Genomic DNA, 23,750 nt, shown 5'->3' on the forward strand with positions numbered 1-23,750 from the left:
CTAGGCTATGAAGGCGTTGCATACGTCTTGTCAGCTCGGAAACTGATGTTCTGACCTTTCCCAGAAGCTGCTGGTTTTGTGTGGGTTGCGTGGCCCCCACTTTTAGAAAATTGATCCCAGCATAAAGCGTATTCTAATGACTATTGGTGAAATAATAATAGCTTATTAATGGGATGCAAATTGCTGATCTAGGAAGCTAGCATGCCCATAACGATTCCTGTACTTTTAATGTCAACATTAAAAGCAACATCTAACTAACTGTGATATGGCAAATTAATGTTAATAACAGTTTTGACACTAATAGCAAGTTATCAGTATTTTAAAAGTCTTTCCTGCTGCAAGGCTCAAACTGCTTTAAAAAAGCCACAACACCTTTCAGCTCGCTGTCACGGATGCTTTTCCTGCGAGAGTACAAGGAGATTTCACTCCTTTCACTCCCAGGCTTTTTCTTGGCAAAGGTCTCTGATTGCATCAGCTTTCCTACTTTGTGATGCGGACACTAACTCAGAAAACACCCAGCATCCCCTCAGAAGACCTTCACAGAGCAGCTTCTCTCTAATAAGTTGAATTCCATAAAATATTTATCACTAAAGGGCTTTTTAATGTCCTCAGTGTGTGTTTTTGAGGGGGTGGAGCGAGGTAATAGCATCAAGGCTTTGCAATTCTTTTCTCTCTGCACAACCAGGCTCATCTCACCCCCTGTGGCCTTCCCACAACCTGTCAGCACTCTGTTTGTTCAGCACCTGCGGCCATCGGACCGTCTCCACATCGGGAACGCTGACTGGCAACCACCACCCTCTTCGTGTGGATGTGGTCAGTGCAGGTAAACCTGGGCTAGTCACCAAGAGTTCACAGCCTTCACTTTCCAAAGGAAAATGATACCACTAGTGAACAATTTGCTAAAATGCCGAGGGTTTGTTTATAAGCAGAGGCTCTGCTGAGATCCTTCCAACACAGCGTGCTATTCACAATGCTGTGTTGTTGGAGTACAGACTGATAAAAGTAAGGTGAGAGAACATCGTGGCTGTGTTGGCTTTTTAAAGCTAATAGTATCTGCTTCACGCCAGTCCTAAACTGTTTGTTTCTGGCTTGCTGCCTCTGTTGACATTTTGTCTCAAACTGTAATCCATAAGCAGTTAAAGCTGTGCACAATTCTCTTGCAGAGGGTTTGCTCTCAAGTGAGGAGGGAGCTGCCTGGCTGCACACCGTGGTGTGAAAAAGCCCCTCTGAAGCATCCTGCTGTTCTGCTCAGTATTTGTCTAGTTCTTACTCTTCTCCCCTCAGTTTTCTCTGCATGGCTTGCTGCTCTCCTCCCAGCTCCCACACATTTCCTGAGGCCAAGCTAAAGCCTCACTTGGAGCTTGGAGCCAAAACAACACATCTGAGATCGTGCCTGTCTCAAGGGGTTTGGCTGGGGCCTGGGATTTTCACCAGGAAACACCTGCACGGAGCGCATGTTGGGAAAGGACCAACACCCAGCAAGAAGGCTGAGAAGTTCTGTACAAACCAATGGCAACCTCTGCATTCAAATTAAGCTTTGCTGCTGGTTTCAAGCTAGCACGGGAAGTGTTACAATAAAATAAAGCTGCTGCATGTCTGACAGGCTGTAAGAAATGAAAAAAGGGGGCCAGGACTCTTCTGGGGCTCTGGATTGTCACCAACTCGCCACTCGCTGCCTGATTTTAGTTTGATCAGGTAAGGCCTTTGGGCTTCTCCCCAGAATGATAGTGTCCCAGCCTCTCAGCTGCCCTACCAAAGCCCTGCAAATCTTTGGTAAATGGGCACTGGGGCACTAGCACTTACCATGGACACCTTCAGAAGTGCTTCACTTCTACCTGACACTTCTCTGCAGTCAGTCGGGTGACCCTGGCCACTAGCCATGTAAAATCATTTCTCAGAACTTTACATTGGCAGTTTTGAAGGTTAGAAAATGTCATCTTCTATTGCTGAATGCAGAGAATAAATGGAACAACTCAACTTTTCAGTGTTGCTGTTTCCCTCACCACCTTCAGTGAATAATTTCTGTCTGACGTCTGTGTGGGCCCGTTTAGTTCTACCACGGAAAACAGACAGCATCAGCCTGTTTGCTAGTACGTGGCTGTTAGGCAGCACTACTGAATGCAGCATCATACCCAGCACTGCAACTTATTTGACAGCAAGGCATCACCCTGGTAAAAAAAAATAATCTATAAACATTAAAGACAGAAGTTGTCCCAAAGGAGCAACAGACACGGCAAATCCTCGTGCTGCAGTACTGGCATGCATTATTGGATCCAACAAGCAGGTCTGGCACTAGTCTGCTGTGCTGGCTTTTGAAACAAAGACTACAGCAAAAGAATTTGCTCTTGATCTGTGTTATAGGGGGATAAAAAATAGTAATAAAAACAACATTCAGATTTCCGGGGATGGCAGAACACCTACCAAAGCTCCATCAGGTCCAAACAGCTCTAAAAAGTTGCCGATAAATTCCCTGGACTTTTCTTCCCATTTCTGAATGAGGTCATGGCTCTTCTCTTCCACCTTGTTAACAAATTCTTTTGATTTTTCTTCCACGTTCTTTACTTTTTCTTTCATTTTGTCCACTTGGTTTTGAAAGCGGTATTTCTTTTCCTGTTTTAAAAGTGTGGACAGAGATTAATACATAGGGATTTGGGAATAATTAGGCACCGAAAGTACAGAAGAAGAAAACAAATCTCATTAATGTATCGTAATGCATATGGCCCTGTTTAACTGTTCTCACATTGTATTTATATACACAAATTTAATGTATGTGTAATGAAGTGCAGGAAGTACATACTGGAAATAATGTTTTACGTGATTACTATCTTTATTCCACTATGCGACTCTTTACGTATTTGCAAAGTGAATGCAAAGTTGAAAATTTGAAAATTTTGTGAACCTTGTTAAGGACACAAGTGAGAAGAAATTAACAGCTCAAACTTTGTAGCAAGCAAAAGGCAAACCCCCCTGTGCTCCCTAGCAAATGCATCCCACTGCAGCCTTGCCAGCCTGGATGTTGACCTGGTCCCAAATGCCTCTTTGGTCAGATTGCTGCAGAGCAGAAGGAAAACTCTGTTCACCTCCGAGCCTGGCAAATACAGGAGCTTCTGACTACAACAGAAAGATGGGCATAGGCCTGTGCCCAGGAAACTTAGGATAAAAGAGAACAAACTCCGAATTGCTCGGTAGCACAGACAGAGAGGAAAAGAGAAGATAATGTTGGGATGCTCTCACCTGGCCAAGCTTCTAAAACACTTCAATGCTTAAAGGTTTTTTGCTCTGAAATGCTTCCGTGCTCCACAGACGTACAGTATACAAAACTACCCCAAGCTGTGCCCCTGAAGATAGTATGATCTTCATAGCAGCACGACTCACTACCAGCTTTTAATTTCCTGCAATCTTCATTTAATTGACCCTTTACTTTCAAAATATATACTGTTTATTGCTGGAGGGGGGATGGGGATGGGAGCTCATAAATCACTAGAAAAAAAAGATCTTTGCAGGCCACAAAGCCAAACAAATCAATGAAATCTAAAGAAACTTAACTCATTTTGTACCTAGTAAGTAACCAAGCCTTCCTTCACCTAGGAAACCAACACTTTATTGTCTTGGTGAAATCTCATTTTTTATTTTGAAACACAAAATGCTTCTGGTGAAAAGTAGTATTTCCGCACTCGAATATATAAGCTAAATAACCAATGTCAGGAGGGACTTCAGAAAACATCAGTGTTTTTGAGTGTTAGAAGCCTAAGATGTGTAACAGTATCTAGTAACAGTAGTTAAAAAGTAACTTTAAGACCCACCAAGGCATCCAGCATGCCCTAATTTAAGGGATATTTGCAATAGTGAACCTTAATGGGTGGAATATTTGGAGCAGGATTGTTTAGAGGTGTAGAAGACCAAAAAGAAGTGCAGTGAAATAAATACTTATGCCCTGTGTACTGTCATTTATCTGCCAGACTTCAAAATAAGAAAAATAAAATCCTAGTGACGTGACACAATTTAGTCCTTCACAAGGGGATTTCCCAGCCCCAGAGAAGAGGGGATGCCTCCTATGACCTCGCCCTATCACAACAAAGATTTCAGTAATGTAGGGACTTGAAGTTGGGACTTGGAACAGAAAATGGAGGGAAACTTTCATTCCTGCTACTTTATGGGAGGGCAAGGTGCGGTTCTGTATGTGGAAGCTGCATAACTTGAGCTAATAATTTTTCTGAGAAATCCTTTCAAAGAGCACTCTTGCCCTACCTATTGTGCTACGTATTGTGTCTTCTGATCTCTTCAGCATCATTTAAGCATTAGCTTCCCGACATACTTCCTTGTGTTTTAAAATCCATTTTAGCTTCCTCTAGTCATCTCTTGTCTCGGTTGTTTTTGTTTTTATCTTGTCTCTTTGTCGAGAAAGTTTGGATATCAGAATCTTCGCTTTCTGTGCTGCCTTCTCACGATGGGAATAGAGAAACAGATCATCTCTTGGGTCAGTGTCCGAGAAGACTGCAGCTGGGGACTTATTTTCTTCCTACTATGTTATTATGTCAGGAGAACAGGGAGCAGCAACTTTGTTACCAATGTGAAAGTGTAAGATGGAAATGAAGCTGCTAATTAATAGGAGTAATTAAAACTATCCTCAGCTTACCAATTCCTTTTAAGTGAAGTTCTTCACGGCTCTGCCTTCTATTTTTAAAACACTGTCTTAGCCTGTATGCTACATTTGGGGTCCTACGAGAGGCTGTTTCAGAAGCGACAGGATGAGTGTACTCACGTTTATAAAACTAACGTTCAGCTCTTTGGCGGTGTATCCCCGTTGGAGGTTGCGTCGGGCATAGACGTCGTAGTCGCGGACGATCCTTGTGATGATATCTGACGTGGAGATGCCCTCAGTTCTCTGCGTCGGTACGAACATCCCTGAGCAAAGTGGGAAAAGAAAGCCAGCTGGGAAAGCACGGCAGGACCGGGCACTGTGGCAGGTAGCTGAGAATGGATACAAAAACGCCTAACCATAGTCAAGACATTTGCAATTCTGGCCATCTTCCTCCTAGCTTATTTTCTCTCCCTCACGTGTGAGCTTAGAGAAGGCACTAGGTTGCTACATGGTTCGTTTCCCCTCAGCCTGCGGAAAGGCTAAAACTTGCACGGTGTCAGTTGTGATGCAGGAAGCCAGACTGGCTCCTGAGCCAGCCCCTATTTAACCTTATCTAAAAGGCTGGGGGGAGCAGTTGGCCTCCACTCACGCTACTGAAAGGCTGTTTGGGCTCTCCAGCGTATTGCCACTCTCCACTCCATTTCTGTGTTGCACCATCTGACAGGCTTTGTTCTGCTGAGTGGTAAAACAAACCACTGGCCAAAGCCACGGAGCACCTTCAGGTAGAAGATGTATACTCTGCATTACAGGAAAAGGAAAACACCCAGGAAATGCTGATAGCTTGTAACAGGCACAGGGCAAGTAATGGTGGTGTGAGCAAACGTGGCTATACACACTGTGGGGACTGAGGCCACCAGTTTCGACAGCCCATTTCATGTACACCTGGCCATGTTAAGGGGTTGGATAATCGCTCTCCCTTTCCAACTAATTCAACTGTCAATTTATTAATACTGCGTGATTTTCCTCAACGCAGCTGAGCAATATATTGCTCCTCTTCAAGGCAGGCTCACTTAACCTGTTGAAGCAAGTCACAAAGGCAATAATAATAGAATACTAGCTCACCTTGTTTTAGTAGTTATTTAGGGCTATCAAAATTACTGCTATCACTTACATGTAATTGCAAAATTAAACTGCTGATGAGAGAGAGATAAGTTAAGACTTAAGATTTAAAAAAAAAAAAAAAAGTGCCTTGCCTTAAAAGGATGCTATAGCTATTGACAAATCCGTCTTCACACATTCACTGGAAGTAGGCAGGCACTGCTAGCCAATTTCACAGGGTTAGAAAAAGAACTGGTGAAAGAATCAAGAAACTTAGCAGCCTCCTGCGACTAAATGATAAGTGATACCTTCTCTTTATGATCTCTAATTACTTATTCTGCTCAAAAATAGATTGTTTTAATCATGAGCAGAGAGGGTTCCCTGTTCCCTGATCACGCTTTTCAGGCATGCAGTAGTCACTCAGGAAACTATTTTTGGAACCCACTTTAAGCCAAAAACCTTTATCGACAGGAGCTACAAGAATTCATTAAGAAAACCCAAACCCTACCCTTGCTAAGCCAAGTGCTGAATTGTTTTCCAGTAAGTGGACAAAGCCACATGTGAGAACATCACCTTTAGTCACTGATTTTGCTTTCATTGGCTCCATGTGTTAGACTGATTGATGTTTTCAAACCTAATTGTTTACAAATGTACAGAGGTTTAGGCAGCACACCACTGCACAGCTCCCAGTTGTCCATATGCTCTCCCACCCATTGACTAGATACAGGGAACTAGTAGTGCATGGGAATCTACACAAAGAGCTCCACATTTCCCATTTGCTTTTCTGCTTGCTAACTACTCAATGTGGGAAAATGAGAGTAATGGAACTGAGGAAAAAGCACAAATGCATCCACAGCATTGGTCTATTTAAAACAAAATACCCTACAGGAAATTCATTACTGTCATAATATTGTTCTGGAGTGTCAGGACTACTGTCACTCGAACTCAAAACCCTTCACAAGTTACATTATTCCCATTTTACATCTAACAAATTTCAGTCATATAAGGTTGAAGCACTTCTCCAGCATCCTGCAGTGACAGACAGGACAGAACACGTCTCTGAGGCTGTAAGTTCATGTTTTGTTGTGCAAAGTTTGAGTTCCTCATAAGGATGCACGTGCATTAGACCCATTCCTAACAACAGCAGAGGAAGATGTGCCAGGTTTGGGCATGCTCCAGCTCAGTTTGATAACAACAGAGTGACACCAAGGGCGCCTGTTCTGTTGTACTGTTAGCTCGGCACCTTATAGGTCTAAGTCAAAATAGCTTCCCAGCCAGCACGCATTCTGTGTGTCCCTCGGTGACCTGTCCTTACCAGAGGTATGTTTGTCCCATTGCCTAGTAAAGGAAGCTGGTGCTGGCTCTGAAGCTGTAGCAAAAGCAGTTCCCAAAGGAGGGTTGTGAGTCTGACACTACAGCGATGTTTGCGTTTGGAAAACGATCAAGAACTGCTGCTATAAAAAGCTTATGCTTTTAGCTTGGGTCAATACCTGGCCTACTGCTGTCATCGTATAGCTTGGGAATGTCACTTTGCACTGCAAACTATCAGCAGGCAGATTTGCTCTGGAATTCTTTTAAGCGCCCAAAACACGTTCTTGTAGACCTGGAAGAGGATGGATTCCCCCGTGGTCAAAGCAGCACCTCCAGGGAGCAGCAGAAGAAAGGAATGACCAGTTCCTACTCCTGCACTGGTCACTGTGCTGGGATAGCTGCTGCCTGCAAATGTGGCTAAACATGGTCTCCTCAGATTTAATTCAGCTTCCATGAACCAAAGAGAGACAAACTCCTGATGACTTCAGCATGTTCACATTCAGTGTAATACTGTAGTCAACCAAATAGCTAAATGGTCATGCCAATTAATTACTCTGGCACTCATTTAAACCATCTGCCAGTGTCGTGAAAAGAACCCTCAGTGCAAATCACAAGTGGATCCTAATGACTCCTGAAGGCTGATGGTGTGCCTTCCCGTAATAAAGGCTGTTCTGTGTCAAGGAGTCATCAGTTTGTGGTTACCAACAACTGCAATTGGCTGGGCTGCTGTGGGAACTGAACTCATTTTTATTAGTTCAGAGATCTTAGTTGAGCAACCTAAAATCAGTTAAATAAAAAAAGAAGAAAAGAAAAAAAGAAAAAGATGGGGCCCCTTTTTGATAGACTTGAATGGTTTCCTGGGGTTATGGCAAGAATTCAGCCAAGGACATTGTGATTTTGCAAAGTGAATCTTTCTGCTGATGCCAGCAATACCTACTGTGAGGGTGTACGAGAATGCAGTATTATCTCTGCTGCTTCTTTCTCAGCAGTTGTGGTCAAAAGGCAGTAAAAGAGTTTGAGCCAAGGCTGAAAAGAAAGGTGCTAGTAGTGTGAAGCTGCCCTTACCTGCCTCCTTTATGTGCTTGTATACATCATCTGAGCCAGCAGAGGAGTACGGGATGTCATCGTGGGCTACAAAGTCAATCTGCCAGTGAACAGAAGAAGAATCACATGCCACCATCACTGAATTTTGGTTCAGTGAGGGGTCGTTGTGGAGGATCAACTCTTTTCTTGACTTCATCTGACTTGCTTTCGACTTTCTCATCCTAAAGCCATCACCTAGAATATTGCACTAGATTTAGGCCTAAAACTACTATGTTCTGTGATCAGTTAGAGGACATGCCTTTTAGAGGACATGCTGTATTTTTATGTATTCCTGGCCAATTATTGCACCTGTTGACATTAATGGGAAATGTGCCTCTAATCCAGGACTTTAACAGGGCTTCGGTCATGACAGGATAACTTTACTGATCTCCTCATGATCTCCTTTCCTGAATGTCAATTTACGGACGACTCTTTAGTGCTGTTTTGCCATTCAGAAACCATCCCGGCATTCCGAGAAATCACCCCAGCACACTGAGAAAAAAACGGCAAGAGAAATACAGCTTTTTCTGACAAAGGCTAAGGCAAGCAATGCAGCGTAACTGATTTCAGTGACTGGAGCTAACTGAATTAAATAATTTACTCCAGCTGATACAGGTTCACAGGCTTGCTGTTATCTTCAACTGTCCGTCTGTACAGGGGAGGGAGGGACAAGGGAGGAACGCACCTTATGTTTTTCAAGAAACTCCGGTGTCAGCGTCCAGGGCGCATCTCTGATGACCTCATCCACATAGCGACAGTGCCTGAGGGCTTCGTATCTCTCAGTTTCGTTCATCACAGTGAAGCCTTTGAACTTATGAGTTAAATCATCACTGCAAACTAAAATATGGAAGTATCAACAAAATGGCTCCACGCGCTGCAGAAATTGCTTGACCAGCCATTTATTATTTCCTGCTAATTGCATTAAGCACTTGGTTATTACAATTTTAGGTAGCTCCAGGGCATCTAAGAATTGAGTTCTGCACAGGGTTGGCAGGTACAACCAGAGATTTATGGCAGCTCCTTCCTTTCTAAACTGCAGTCAGAGCCTGAGTGAGATACTGCAGGACATCTCAAGGGGTGCTGTACATGCACGCTGAGGCAAGTGAATCCCACTACAAGGGGGGATTTTGGACAATGTTTTAAAAATAAACAGAAAGTGCAGTGTCAGCAACCACACAGTGCTGACAAACCTCATGTATCACAAAATGGTTGAGGCAGGAAGGTACCAGGACATCACATAACCCAACCCCCTCCTCACAGCTGGGTCAACTACAACAGGTTTCTCAGGGCCACGTCCCAGAGATGGAGACCCCACAGCATTTCTGGGTGTCCTGTTCCAGTGTTCAACCACCTGCACAGTAAAAATGTTTGCTCTTACACGAACAAAGTTCTAAATGATTAATTTGCCTACACAGCTCTAAATCATAGCAGAAAAGTTTCTCACTAAATAAACACTGATAGAAAGTAAGCCGGGGCAGTTTTTATAGGAGTCTGTCTCTGAATTTAGCTTTGAGTTCAGCAGAGTTCATAGAAAGAGAAGTAAGGCTTGTGCCACGATCAAATGGGAAATTGCAGAAGGAAACCTCATGGAAAGGACTGGAAGACGCTATGATGTGCTCTTGTGCAAAGAACAGAGTTAAAAGCCCAGGCATCCTGCATCTTTAACTCTGGATGTACCAACACCGTATCACATACTGCTTTTAAATTGAGAGGGAGGCAACGTCTGCATTACTGGGGGACTATAAAAGCTGGCTGTTATCCTTCTACCCACATAATGTTGCAGGAGAGGCAGTGGCCTGTCCCTGGAGCTGTAACTGTCTGGCATTACAGCTACAATAGCCATTTGATGCCCCAGGTGGAATAGTTTGATACCATCACCACAGGTCGAACCCACGCCTTTGGGTCTCACTTTCCTGCGACACCTGGACAAACGGTAAATGTGCTTGACAAATGATAAATGCAACATTATTAGTGCTGCAGGAGGGTGTGATAGCAGCCCTGCAGCTGCTGCTTCTTTCTAATTTGAAAACATCAACCTATCAGACAAGGCTCTGACAAAGGCGCAGCCTCTTTTGAGATCTAAAATGGATGTTCTTGCTGTGATGGTAATGAAGGGCCTTTAAAGCAGGAAAAATGTAGGAGGGTTTAGATAGCCCTGGAGTTTGTGCAAAATTCAGTCAGGTAATAATATATATGTATTTCAGCTAGCTAAATGCTACTCTATCCTATTATGTCATTTTTGATGCCTGCTGACAAGAAATTTAATGGAGATCAAAGCATTTGCAGTAGAAACATCCCTTCTGAGATTGTATTTATATTTCTTTACACACTTTATATCATCCTAAAGCTACTCTCCTCTGGAAGAAAGGGTCTGCTAAAATTATTGGAAAACAGTAATTTTTGCTTGAATTCAGTAGAAAGGTTTGATTTCGATCTTTGGTTACTATTTATTCATGTACAGTGCAGACACAATATGTCTGTATTTCCTTTTGATCCTGTCATCCTGCTCTAATGACTGATTTGAGAAGGTATAAATATCTTTACAAAAAAAAAAAAAAAAACTTAGCTCCAAATAATTATTTTCACAATAAGAAATAAAAGGGATTGGTTGTGGTGCCAACCAACATGTATGACACCAGTGCTTTTGCAGCACAAATTGTATGTGGGTGTGGAAAAATGCCCATTTTATAAACATGCTAAGATACAGTGCATTGCTGGGAAAAGGTATTGATGAGTGCTGGCTGCTTTGTCCTTCACTCCAAAAATAAAGGGCAAAGTGGAGCTATGCCAGGAAATTCAAAGGAGCTAGACTTTTGCCCCAAAGCTCCTTCCCAGATCCATGACTCCACTTCCCTCCCTTTAAAAATAAGAACAAAATCTACATAACCATCATTTTTTTTAAGCCTCATTCTTTTGCACCTCCACATGCTTCTTCTGCAAGATACCTGTCTCCGGAGAGAACAGGAGTCCTAAATTTTTCCTTCACAACAAGGGGATGTTGTTTCCCTCCCAGGAAGCTCCATCTGAATTGCCACCATTCATAAACTTAACAGTAAAATGTAAGATTGTGTTTATGCGGAGATTTTGCCTTTTTCCTGTGTTAGGTCTTTTTTGCCTTCCTTTTAACTGATTTGGGACAAAGACACAAAATCATGTATTTATAAAGTGTCTGAAGGTTGCATTCACATTCTCTTTATCATCATTTCTGTAAGCGTTTGAGAAGCAGCTGAATGTTGCTGTGCAATGTTTATGAGAGACCTATCTCAAACCCAAAGGTGCAGGGAAGTTGGAACTGAAATGCATGTTCATGAGGCCTCACGAGAGCAGCGTGTGCACAGCCAGCTAAGCAGGAAACAGTCACTCTCCCTCCGGTGACTTCTCTAGCATATACCAACTGCTGAGCATCTGTTAGCAAGCTGCACAGCAAAAAAGCAGATAGTTGTGGAAAAAAAATATGAAAAGAAAGTAACCTGCCTGGGGACACTTATAAGCTGAAAAATATGTTCAAATCATAACCTACATTTAGGTCTCCAATGATAACGGTCTGAATTTAGCTTCTCTGCTGATGTTGAAGGTTGGGCCTGCAGACACAGTACTGACCCAGCAGCCAGGGGACGTGGGCTGTGTCTGACTGTCAGAAGGACTGAAGAGCCAGAAATAAATGAGTGGTTGATCTCATTCACTCATCTCCATCTTTGAACAATTTTGAGTGAATAACTGAAAAAGGTAAATTATTCATATGGAGCTATTCTAAGCTCAGAGTCATGCAGGCACCTGCTTTAACTAGAATGGGAATTGTGCCTGTGCTGCTGAGGGCAGAATTTGACTTTTACTTTAATTGATTCAATTATAAGACATAAGTCAAGGCAAATCACCTATAGAAAGCCCCCAGAGTGAAAGCAGCATTCAAAGTCATAGTGCATAACCAGCTGGGGGTGAGAGCACAGCAATAACGCTTATGCTGAAGCATAGAAACAAAACTCCAGTGCAAGAAATAACTCTGATCTTACCTCCTACTAATAAGTAGCTATTTGGGAATAGAGTTTTGGCTTGCATAAGAGCTCTAGCATGGCCAGAGTGGAAGAGGTCAAATATCCCATCTGCATACACTCTGACAGGTCTGTCAACTGTAAAGAAAGAAACACAATAGTGATTTTCCAGACCCAAAACAAGTTGCACTTAATTCTACTGGACAAGTTTTTGTTCCCAGATAAGATCACTGTGGAGATTTACCCCCGCTCTGATATTCAAAATACACTGTGGGTGAACTTCCAGTGTTTTATGCTGCTTATAACTTCTCCTTCTCTGTGCTCTCTGCTGTTTTCTCTCAGACTTAGCCTATTTATTATCATCGATCATCCCTGTATTTTAATTTAGAAAAAATGTCATCTTCCTGTCTCATTCAGAGTTCCACCATATGTCTTGTTCTTTTCCCTCAGCTTTTCTAGTTAGTTCTGCCTTCTGGATTTTTTGAAAATTTTCCTTTTTTTTTTTTTTTCCTATCACCTCACTTCTCCACTCTGGTCTGTGTCTTTCTTTTTTTCCACAGCCTCCACATAAACACTTCATTACCCTTTTTTAATATTTCCCCCAAGATCTCTTTTTCTCATCAATGAGTCTATCTTTTTTTTTTTTCACCATCCACCTGCTGTCACCCTTGTAACTCTTTCTTTCTGCATGAAATTTTCAGCAGCAGTCTTCAGACAGAAAAGGTAAAACTTGCTTTACCAAATGACAGACCTGACAACGGTGTGTAGCGGGTTTATGTGGCAAGGTTTTTGTAGTGGAGGCTGCAGGGGTGGCCTCTGTGAGAAGAAACCAAAGACTGCCCCATGTCAGATAAGGGCCTGTTTCAGACAGCTCCAAAGGTATCCACTGCTGGCCAGAGCAGAGCCAGTAAGTGATGTTGTTTGTGCCTCTGTGAGAGCAGATTTAAGAAAGGGGAAAAAAAAAAACTGCTGTGCAGCTGGGAGAGAGGAGTGGGAACCAGCCCTGCAGCCCCCAGGTGAGTGCAGCAGGAGGGCAGGAGGTGCTCCAGGCAGGCAGCAGCAGTTCCCCTGTGGGCAGTGGAGAGGCCCCTGGTGGAGCAGGCTGTCCCCCTGCAGCCCATGGGTCCCACATGGAGCAGATCTCCACGCTGCAGCCCCCCCGTGGGTGGAGGAGCCCCCGTGGAGCAGGTGGATGTGGCCTGGAGGAGGCTGCGGCCCATGGAGAGCCCCCGCAGGAGCAGGCCCCAGGCCAGAGCTGCAGCCCGTGGAGAGGAGCCCACGCAGGAGCAGGGGGTCTGTGGGGAGCTGCCGCCCACCCAGGCAGTGGGGGACCCGTGCTGGATCAGTTTGCTCCTGGGGGATGGACCCTGTAGTGACCACGAAGGGGCAGCAGAGACGAAGCATCAGGCACTGACCACAGCTGCCATCCCCAGTTCCCCTGCACCACCTGGGGGGGGACATAGAAGAGCGTGGATGGAGGGGAAGGTGTTTTTAATTTGCTTTAAGTTTCTCACTGCTCTAGCTTGTAAGAGTTAATAAATTTTACTGATCATGGTGGAGCTCAGCTGCTCAGCTGAGTAAAACCACCACAGTGCCACATAATAGCCACCTCCAAGCAAAAGGACAGCAGAGATAATAACAACAAAGATCCAACATTCACGGACTGTACTTTACGTATTTGGGACTTTCTGTGAAATCATTCTGTTCCCCAAGCCCGATCACAGAGATAAGTCTGGCAAAAATGTCTAGACAGAGTTCAGAAATTGGGCATGGTTTCTTTGCAAAGGGCAAATGGCCTTTAAGGCCACTTAAGGTCTGATGTGGTCAACAAGAACATGAGTGAAAGAAGACATTTTCCAGCATACATAGGCAGCATGTGAAGAATCCCCAAAGTAGCCATTAATCAACACAATTTTTAGGCTGTCTGGAGCAGGCTGGCAAGCCTTCCTTTTGACCAACATGCAGACACCCATGAAACATCAAACTCTAACTTGAAACATTTCCCCTTGTTGTTTCTCCTGCTGAAGACAACGGTCCTCTAGTTACTTGTTCCTTCCCCATTAGCTAATAGCACCAGATACCAGGCTGGCCTTTCTGCTTCCAAACGGAAGGCAAAAGTGAGTATTGATACAGGGCTGTAAGGGAGAGCCTGTGGTTTGGGAGTGCCCATGGTCCTGCTGATGTAGCTCTCCACACATACCTGGTGTTCCCAGGCGGGCTTGTGCAATGGTTAGCTTCTCGTGGGGTGCTCGGCACTGACAGCTCGTTTCATCTGCAAATGGGGCAGGTGCCGTCAGAGTCTGGAAGGGGGGGAAAACACAAGGTCAATTTGTTTTTCCATCGAATAGTCAAAAAAGAACCATTCAACTGTGTTGTAACCAGGCTTAATGCTGGCTTGTTCCATGGGGACTTTTGCTTTCTGGTCACCCTTCAGCATATACAATTCATACAGTATGAAATATGACGACAATAGGGCTTTCTAAATACAACCCAATTCATTGCCTGTCTTGAGAAGCTCAAGCGATGTGAATTGAGAGCAGGTACATACTTGCTCTGTTTGCAGGACAAAGTCAGGTCTGATGGTTATTTGTCCAAGCAATTTAATCTTTGCTTTGGTCTCAACAAGTCCAAAGGCCCAAGATACAAGATGTATCCTCCTATGTGGAAATCACAGCTGGAAAAACTAATCGGGATTTAGAATGCTATAAACAGGCCATCTCCTCACAAGCACCAGTTCCTTCCACTGACAAAACATCAGGACAGATGACTGGGACCACAAGCTGTTTTATTGTGTTTCTAATCAGAACCTTAGGCAATTTTGAGGAGCCGTTCAAGATAAAGCCAAGACCGCAACCAGAAGTCCCACCTAGCTAAAAGCAAGCTGAGCTGCAATTCCTTTCTCTACTCCAACATGTACTGTAACAGTACTAAAATGCTCCGCGATCAGAGCACCACGAGGGTCCTTGCTCTGAAGAGCTTATAACCTAAAGATATTACAGAGAGAGTGAGGACGTGTGAAGAATGACGTGGTATTATCTGTCAGGAAACCTGGCTACAGACATTACTTTTTCTGCCCATGCCTCTGTAGGAAGTTATCAGCAATAAGAATCTCAGATATTTATTATCTGCCATATGGTCTGATATGAAAAAAAAAATGCTTCTCCTGCTCTAGGCTTGAAATCTTTATGGAATCACAAAAAAAACAAGCTATCATTAGCTGAGATTTGGGCTGCTTTGTTTTTGAGAAATGAGGTGGTGGTTAAGACAAGCCGAGGGAAATACTTCACTTACTTTGCCTCCACCATGATACAGCTGGGACCTGGTGACCTTGCACCAGTGGTTTGGCTTGGTTTTGACAGTCACCATTTATACAAGACACGTTTGTCACTATCAGTTTGTGCACCCAGGGTTGATAGTAACAGAATCTCTCTTCCCTCTTATTTACCACTTCTTCAGCTTTCAGATGCTGAACACTTGATCACCAAGCATTTATTTTCTTTAGCATCCCTGAGACATGTTAACCCAAATACATGTATTGCCTAATTGCTGCTGTCCTCTGGGCTCACTGGCTTGTTGCACGGTAAGCTCAGAGAATAGTATTAAAACAACAGCAAAAAGCGACCTCTGAGATTCACTGTCAGCTCTTTCTGCTTTGGGATTTACTAGTCAATCTGTTCCCCAAAAGCACTCAACCTTTATATATAATTCTTTTATTTTTCTTCGATCTTTCCTTCCTTTCTTTGCAAGCTCAAGAGCTACAGGAAATCATCCAAGGTAACTTTAATACATTAGTGCTGAAAATCACAGTGTCTCCGCACAGACAAGGCTAAAATTGAGAATCCACGGCAAGCTCCACATCTCTGCTTGGGCTTCACGGGAGGGAAGTGTTTGGCTGGCCACCCACGTAGCACAGCGTCGAGCATTGCACATAATCATACAGTGTGAGCTCCTTTCTTTATTTTCTAAATACCGTCTTTTTGCTTCTGTCTTTGTGATCCCTGAGTGCTAACCTGTCTTTTTATCTCCAAGCAAGGTCAAGTTACACAACAGCCCGCACCACCTGGTTCACGCTGGGATAAAGAGGAAGGCAGAAATGTTAAAACAATAATGGCTATGGTCTGGGGCCTGCAACTGGTAATCAGATCCTAGCTTGGTAGAGGCCGTTGCCTTGGAGATTATTTGAAGAAAATAGGCCTGGTTCGCAGCAAGATTTATTTTTTTTTTTGACTAGGCAAACACTGTAGTGCTTTTTGTCCGTGTAAACGCCCGTGCAACACCAAGATTTTCCTTGTGGTCCCCACTAAATGGAGAACTACCACTGTTAGCTTCCCCTCGATCCCGTTTTTGTAAATACTCATCATTACCGCTCACTTTACGGCCAAGGGCTTAGAGCCACACTCGTCAATATTTCCACTGCTCTCTGGCCTCTCAGTCACTGGATATTAAAATGCATTACACACGGTAAATTAAAATCAGCCAAGTTCTGTCAACGAGAGAATGCGTAGACGGAGAAATACATAACTATGGTGTGCTGACGGATCAAGTGAGACACAGCAATAGCTCCCAATTGGTACATCCAATATTATTTCATTGTCTTTGGCCCAGAAAAGTTGCCGCAGAGCTTAACAAAAACGTCTGGTGAGTAAAATATTACAGGATTGGTTTGTCTACCAGAGCATAAGACAAAATATTTCAAGAAATGATCAAAACCCAGAAATCATTTATCAAACATCTTTCTGCCTTGATATAATTACTCATATTCTTCCCAGTTTCTTGTCAGTAATAACTGGAATTGGGTGAAGAGAGCAAGTAATCCATATAGCAGCCTTTTCATTTCAGTTAATCCATTAAAGTACTGTTAGAAGTTTGCTATAGTTCTGCCAATAATCAGAGGGGTAGACAAAGACTTTGTGCAAATGTCCTTCTGTCTTCATCTGACAGACTTTTCCCTTCATCTGTGCCTTTATTATTTTCTGGACACTTACATTTTGTGATCAGCCAAGCAAGCCAAATCACCCTTGCATTTTGGACCAAAGTAGGCTTCTGAGATCTGCATCACCCTGTAGCATGATAGTGCGATGCAGGCTGTTCTACAGCCTCAGTGTGAGTTCAGTGATGAATTATCTCGTTTTGATTGCTCAGCACCTGCCTCTTGCTTGGATTATTTGATATTCTTGCACTGGAAGCTTTAGCAAATTCTTCCACAGTCACCTATTCCCCATCTTTCACCATTTCACAGTCCTCTCTCTTTTCTCCCCTCGGTCACTTTTTTCCATGCTGAAGAATGCCTCGAAGCTTCATCTGCACACAGTAACGCCTTTGCATTCCCCAGATACATGAGTCAGTAAGAGCAGAGTGCAGTGCGGTAGGCAGCACTCCCCAGCTGAGCTGGTTCTGTGGCCAGGACACTTTACGAAGAAATCCTATATGACGGATGGAAGTAGCTCATTTTCAGGTGTATCTTGATGCTGCCTTTTTATTATCCCTCCTCACAGCCTCTCAGGCTACTGTAACCATTTAACTTAGCTGCAATTCAGCAATATAAATATTAAAAGCTTATGTTCCCACAGGACTTAAAACTAAGTGGAAGGTGTTTTGTAGAGGAACAGGAGTCAAACCACTGAAATGACACTTAAAAAGCATGAGCACCTTCACACCTTCTTTTGTTTGCAGTCTGTAATAGGAATAACTAGTTGTGTTTGTTTGTTTTCTGTATTTCTTTTTCTTTTTACACAGCAACAAGACAGAAATATTTTTGAGAAGGGGCAAACATAGACCCATCTACATAATACTGCACCTGCCATTATAATTCTGCCTGCAGGGTAATTGCATGCAACATGTGCTAATAGAAGGAGCTACTTTTTTATTTATTTGATTAAGACAGCTACACTACCTTGTTCACTGCACAACAAAAACAGGCAAAAAGGGCATTCTCTGGATGGAGAGAACAGCTATACATCATCGAAGGTTTTGCCAGTAACACTTCAGATCTTGAAGCAGTACAGCTATCCAGGCAAAGTTTTGTAGGGCCTGTGCTTATAAAATAATTAAACTGGCAGGCAAATGCTGTGGGAGGTATGATGCTGTAATCTCCTTTCGTCTGCGAGGCAGTATTTAAAACAGATAACTGATTTCACTGGAACAAATCACGTGGGGAAGGTCTACTGATATGAGGAAAGATTATTTTGGGAACCTGCTCCTGATGTTGGCAAACAGTAATTACAGAGCAGGAAACGCTGACATCAGTTTTAAGGAGCATTTGTTAAGAGCAAAATGCTACTGCAACTCTTTAAGGGGAACTAAAAACGCCTGCTGAGTTTCTGAAGCACGAACACCCTTTGCAAGTGGAAACACTCTCTGAAGGACTACCCAGGTCTTCTCTTAGAGGTTCGGGAGTGAACGGTATGAGAAATGGAAATCCCACTGTCTGATGGATTTGTGACCTTTAGTAACTTTGGTCCAAACAGGTAAATTTATGAGCAAGGAAGTTGCAATTGAATGTTATCAGTGGGTGCCTCAAGGTGAACTTTTCACAGACGAACAGTTCCGGTATGAACGCATGAAACAGAAGAAAACTTGGCTTGTTCTCCAACAGCTCTGCTGACTCTGAGAGGTGGATGTAACAAAAAATAGAGCAAAGAAAGCATACATAAAACTTCAGGTTTAATATAGGCAAGGCTTAATCTCCTGAAATCACTCGAGCTATAGCTGAGATATTGGGAGAACTTGGCCCAATTTCAACCCCTGCTTGCGCTTCTACATAAAGATACTTTATCAATTCTTTCAAGTCAGACGTAGGGTAGCTTCTTCATATAAATCATCACTCAAAATAGTGCTACGTTGGGGGGAAAAAAAAAAAGAACTAAAAGACTTTTTCCCCAGCACAAGGCAAGTATTCTCCGCAGTTCCCCAGCTGGAACACAAAAGCATCCTGGGATGATCTATGTTCCTGCAGGAAGCGCAGTGCACTTTTGTAACAGATCTCTGATGTATCCCGTGCCTTTCACAAGAGCTTTTTCACTGTAAGCCTTCTGCCTGTGTGTGCGTAGGGAAGGAAGGCAGATTACCTGGGAACAAATGTGTAAGCGCACAGTTCCAGCTGCACTGGCACAGGACTCTAGATGTGTGGCTATACACTACATGTAATTCCTGTATCTGTAGTGTTGGCTTTCTTCTTACATTTCTTACATATGTTATGTTATAATTTGAATACATTTTGGGGGAGAGAGCAGAGAAACCATTCACATTGGTTTTCTACTTAAAGATACAATACAAACCTTCATAGTAGCGACAACAGCACAGCTTATAGAACTTGGTAACATTCTGCTAATAAAGCTGCTTCTAAAATAGTATCGAAGATATGTATTTGCAAGCAAGGAATACAATGCACAGAGTGTAATGCTTGCTCCCTGTGTTTACAGGTCATCTGTGAATCCTGCAAAAAAGCACATCTGTAGGTTTGTGACCTGACCAATACAGGTCGCAATGTGTTTTTGCAGAGACTATAGCATTTTGGAGTGTGTACTGATGAGATGTTCTTTGATGCAGCAAAAGGCACATCACAGCAGATTTCTAGTGCCTACAGGCCATTTTTAAAGTTATTTTTTAAGCATGGCAAAGACTGCTACGTGCTCCCAAGTGTGAACCATATTGGGCATTTTTAAGAGTTTGCACTTTTGTGTAATAGCCAACATTTACAAAAAGTAAAATTTACCAGAGCAGACACCAAGCTTGTAAAGGAACTAAAAGATATTTGGGCAAATAAAGTCATCCTGGGTTCCTCTAATGTCAGGCTTTTTACTTACATATTTATGCTTAGTTCCAATTTGAAGTAAACAGATGGCAGACCCCCTAAGAATTAACATCAGGTGAGAGAAAACAGACACATGGGACACTTTTGTAAACACAATAAAAGCCCCTAAATTTGGCATTAGCTCCTCTGGTTAAAACTGCATATATCTGTTAGTCATACATGAAAAATAATACGAATATATATGGCTCATGGAAGTACAATATCTGAAATAATTCCAAAAGGATGCATCAGACCCTGTCAAAACACTGTTTGCAAATAAAAACGAGGTGAGGCATCCAGGGATGAAAATAGAAAGAGCCAAGGCACGCAGGTTTTACTTGCAATTATTTCAAATGTTGTGCTTAACATTTCATTGCTTAACAGCAGCAATAAGAAAACTGTCTAGCGGAGTCTAATGACACCTCTATTTCACTGTCATTTCTTAAAAAAAAAATAAAAATAAAAAAATAAAGAAATAGGTAAAGCAGCTGCTACCTAAAATGACATGGAAGCTGTGATCTTCAAGTGTTCCTGCGTCTCATTCTCCAAATTACTGCAATATACTGGCCCCAAGGTATCTGGTGCCTAATTCCTACTGAATCATAACAGTCTGTAGCCTCTGAATCTCAAGACAAGGCAACAGAAGTAAGCCCAGGTTCGTGAGCAGTTGCTGGGATTGCCAGGGTGAACCTCAAATAGCCCCGATGCTTATAGTGCCTTGGCAGAACATGCTTTATCTGCCATATGGATAGCTCCTAAGTCTCCAGCTAGTCCTGCTGCCTTCACAGCAATGATGTTAGGCAGAAAAACCCAGCACAGTACTTCCACACAGGGTGCTGGTGTCCCTGGCTGCACAGGCAAACGGGACCCGGCTTGCTATGGCAGCACGGACATCACATAGCCATGACCTCGGGCAGACCGACCCTAAAGTCCTGAGAACAGCTGCTAAATTCCTTCCTGGCCCTGTACCCACCAACATCCCACCCAGCAGGCACAGGCCCACCAGCCACCCACCTGCCTATGCCCTCTCCTCCCCTGTGGTTCACCTTGGCTAATTCGGGTGCTTTTTGTGCCTAACCTCCCCTGCACATCACAGAAAGGCCTTTATTCCTCATTGGGGCGTAAGCTCACATTAGACCAAGGCACAACGAGCTAGGTACTGCCATGGAAACATCCATTTCAGTGTACTTCATTCCCTTAACCGACCTAACTAACCCTAAGGGCCTCAGCCAATTTTGAGACTATTATATTGGCGCTCAGGTCCCAGCAGTACTTTCCCAGATCTTCTCACTGAGGCCTATGTTGGATGACAGAGACATGAAATATGAGGAAAAGAAGCTCTCTGTATGTTGAAGGGAAGGATGAGGCCAAGCAGTAGGTTCTGAAGTTTGTTTTCAGGTAAGTTTCGATGTGTATTCGGTTTTGCTTTATTTGCAGCACTGTACTTATAAATTGCCATTGTTTCTTTTTGTGAAAGACACTACCTGGCATAGTCCTGATGAACAACGTGGGGTGTTGAAATGTCTGTTTCTTTACTGCGGGTTGAGGATTAGCAATTCTCAAGGTGCACACTGACCCCTCAGCGAGCTACCCACGCGGAGGTTTTTGTGTGACCGAAGTCAAACTCTTGACCCCAAGGGACTTGCCTTTTTATTTTCAGAGGGCTTTATACTTCCTCTCTTGTATTTCCTCCTTCGGTATCTCTGCCATCCACTTAGACTAAGGGCCTGCCTCACTTCCAGGCCTTTTCAGTATAGGTAGACACAGGCAAACCTTCAGGGGATTCCCACACCGAGATCTGGAGCCTATCAGTGGTCTGCGACCCTTAAAGTTACATGGGGGCAACTTCCATATCTTGAATGTATGTCATGATACGACCAGGAGCAACGTTTAAAAACAATGCAGTTAAAATAATGAAGGCTCCTGCGACTGAACCATGGATATCCCAGTGGCTAAGCAGCAGAAGCAATGCTCATTAAAAAAAGAAAAAAAGTGATTGGACAGTGATAGATTGAAAAGTGGCCTAACCCAGCAGTTTGGTCCAGACAAGAAATGGGTAAAAGCAGAACTATGCAGACCAGGACTGGTAAAATGCTATCTGTTTTTTCTCTTGACCACAAAACTATTCAAATCACCATTAGGGACAAAGCTGGAGGCTCTAGTTGATCTGTTTCTCTGTGGTGCACTGAGACTAGGACACGTGGGTCACTCTACAAGAGATTTTCCTGGCCTCCAAATACATGGACATTGAGAACATAAGGAAGGCAAAGACTGAGTGAAAGGTGGATTGGGGGAATTGACTGAAGCAAGACTGCTCGTTAATGCCCTAGTCAGTTAAGAAAACCCAAAGAGTGTCTTGGGAAAAAATTAATGGCAATTTATATCACAACAGTACTACACACTGGAAAACATCAGCCTTCGATACACATTGAAACTTACCTGAGATTTGCCTTCAATGTGCCCTGTTTTCCTGCTCATTGAAGGATACAGGGGTTTTCCTTAGTCCTACTGTGACACTTCCTGCCAAGCTAGCAGACTCCATAGCCTAAAATCAGAGGACCTAGCGACAGATATCCATTAAAAATATTCACAGTTCTAAGGCTTTAAATAAATAATTCCTTTTTCAATGAAGTGGACAACAACTGTTTAAAAAAACAAACAAACAAACAAAAACCTAATGCCTTTTTCGTCTTTTCAAATCTGGGCTCCTTCGTAAATTTATCCTCTTTTAACACAGAGAGCTTCCTAAATACAAGCATATACTAAGAACTTGGAGGCCCAGATAACTCATTTTAGAGCCGTGTAATAACCAAAGAGAAGCATCAAAAAGTCCTCTGTAAATGCCAGACTGGTATCGCCCTGAGGTACCATCCTGTGGTTCCGCAGAACAGGCCGATACTAAAACGTTAACCGAGACATACTGCTCTTTCAGATATATGGATCAAGTATGTGACTTGTCCAGTGATCCACCACTGAGCATGCTGACTTCAAAGGATTGGGATCAGAAGATGTGCTGAAAATATTTAAAAGCGTCTGATGGGAGCTTTAAACTCCCACTACTACTCCACATCCGCAGAGCTGTGATTAACTCTTCTGGACACAGCCCTGGATTCTTCCCACTTGAGACACGGCTTTGTTAAGGGGAACTTGACTGCACTTGTCTGCAACATTCCTTACACCCTAACCAAGTCAGGTAGATCCCATTAAACTTCAGTTTATTTTTTTTTTTTCCTGAAGACAATGTATATCTGCTGGCTGACAACATATCACTTTATAAGGACACTTTTTCCATAAGTCTTGATTCAGCTGAACGTCTCTGCTGCCCGTTATGAATTTACGGGTACCCATGAAGATCTAACACACTGTAATGAATCCCTGCTTTACTCGTGTGCTCGAGCTGTCACCCTAATTTCCACAGGAGTTATACTGGAACAGGTGATACCATAAATACTGGCATCATGTTGTCACTTCTTCCTTTCAGGTCTTTTAAAGCGTCAGACTGCGCGGGGTGATGTGTTCAGACGGGCTGCTACACCTCGGCTTTTGACAGGGAAATCCTCGCGTGTATGGACACCCCGCAGGAACGGCACGTGAGCCAACTCCAAACTCCCACTGGAAAGCTCCAAAAAAGCATCCCTTGAACAAATTACAGACTTTTCTTTAAAGTTCACTCCAATTATACCACTAGCGAGCAGAAAGCGTCAATTTAGGTCAACTCCACCGAGCGCTGCTATTCCTCGCCACGTTAAATGTCTCGACTACCGCGCTGAGCTTAATTACCAAAGCCCGGATTTTAAGCACGCTTTAATTAGCACCAAGACTGATCCCGGGAGCGGGGTGCGCCGATTCCCCGTGCCCAAGCTGTTGCACCAGTGGCAGACCTGCACGCCTCGGG

General features: G+C 43.3%; 1 protein-coding gene and 1 long non-coding RNA gene across 4 annotated transcripts in view; one reads left to right on the top strand and one right to left on the bottom strand.

The window, feature by feature from the left end:
* The window catches only part of PCYT1B (phosphate cytidylyltransferase 1B, choline), a 29,644-nt gene that overhangs the window by 5,349 nt on the left and 545 nt on the right, over nt 1–23,750 (bottom strand). For 2 of the 3 annotated variants that reach the window (XM_082769164.1, XM_082769165.1), the window contains exons 2-7: nt 14,264–14,363; nt 12,085–12,201; nt 8,760–8,911; nt 8,057–8,135; nt 4,763–4,905; nt 2,422–2,610 (exon numbers count right to left, since the gene is read on the bottom strand). In XM_082769164.1, the coding sequence (XP_082625290.1) occupies nt 2,422–2,610; nt 4,763–4,905; nt 8,057–8,135; nt 8,760–8,911; nt 12,085–12,201; nt 14,264–14,363 (780 nt within the window). Of the gene's footprint in view, nt 1–2,421; nt 2,611–4,762; nt 4,972–8,056; nt 8,136–8,759; nt 8,912–12,084; nt 12,202–14,263; nt 14,364–23,750 lie in introns of all 3 variants that reach the window. The other variant, XM_082769163.1, reaches the window with a different exon arrangement.
* Nucleotides 688–23,553, top strand: LOC309882280. Its single transcript, XR_014318259.1, has 2 exons — nt 688–823; nt 23,337–23,553. It is a non-coding gene; the product is annotated as an uncharacterized lncRNA (long non-coding RNA).

This window comes from Aythya marila (genome assembly GCF_965140915.1).
Source record: "Aythya marila genome assembly, chromosome: 1".
Classification (NCBI taxonomy): domain Eukaryota; kingdom Metazoa; phylum Chordata; class Aves; order Anseriformes; family Anatidae; genus Aythya; species Aythya marila.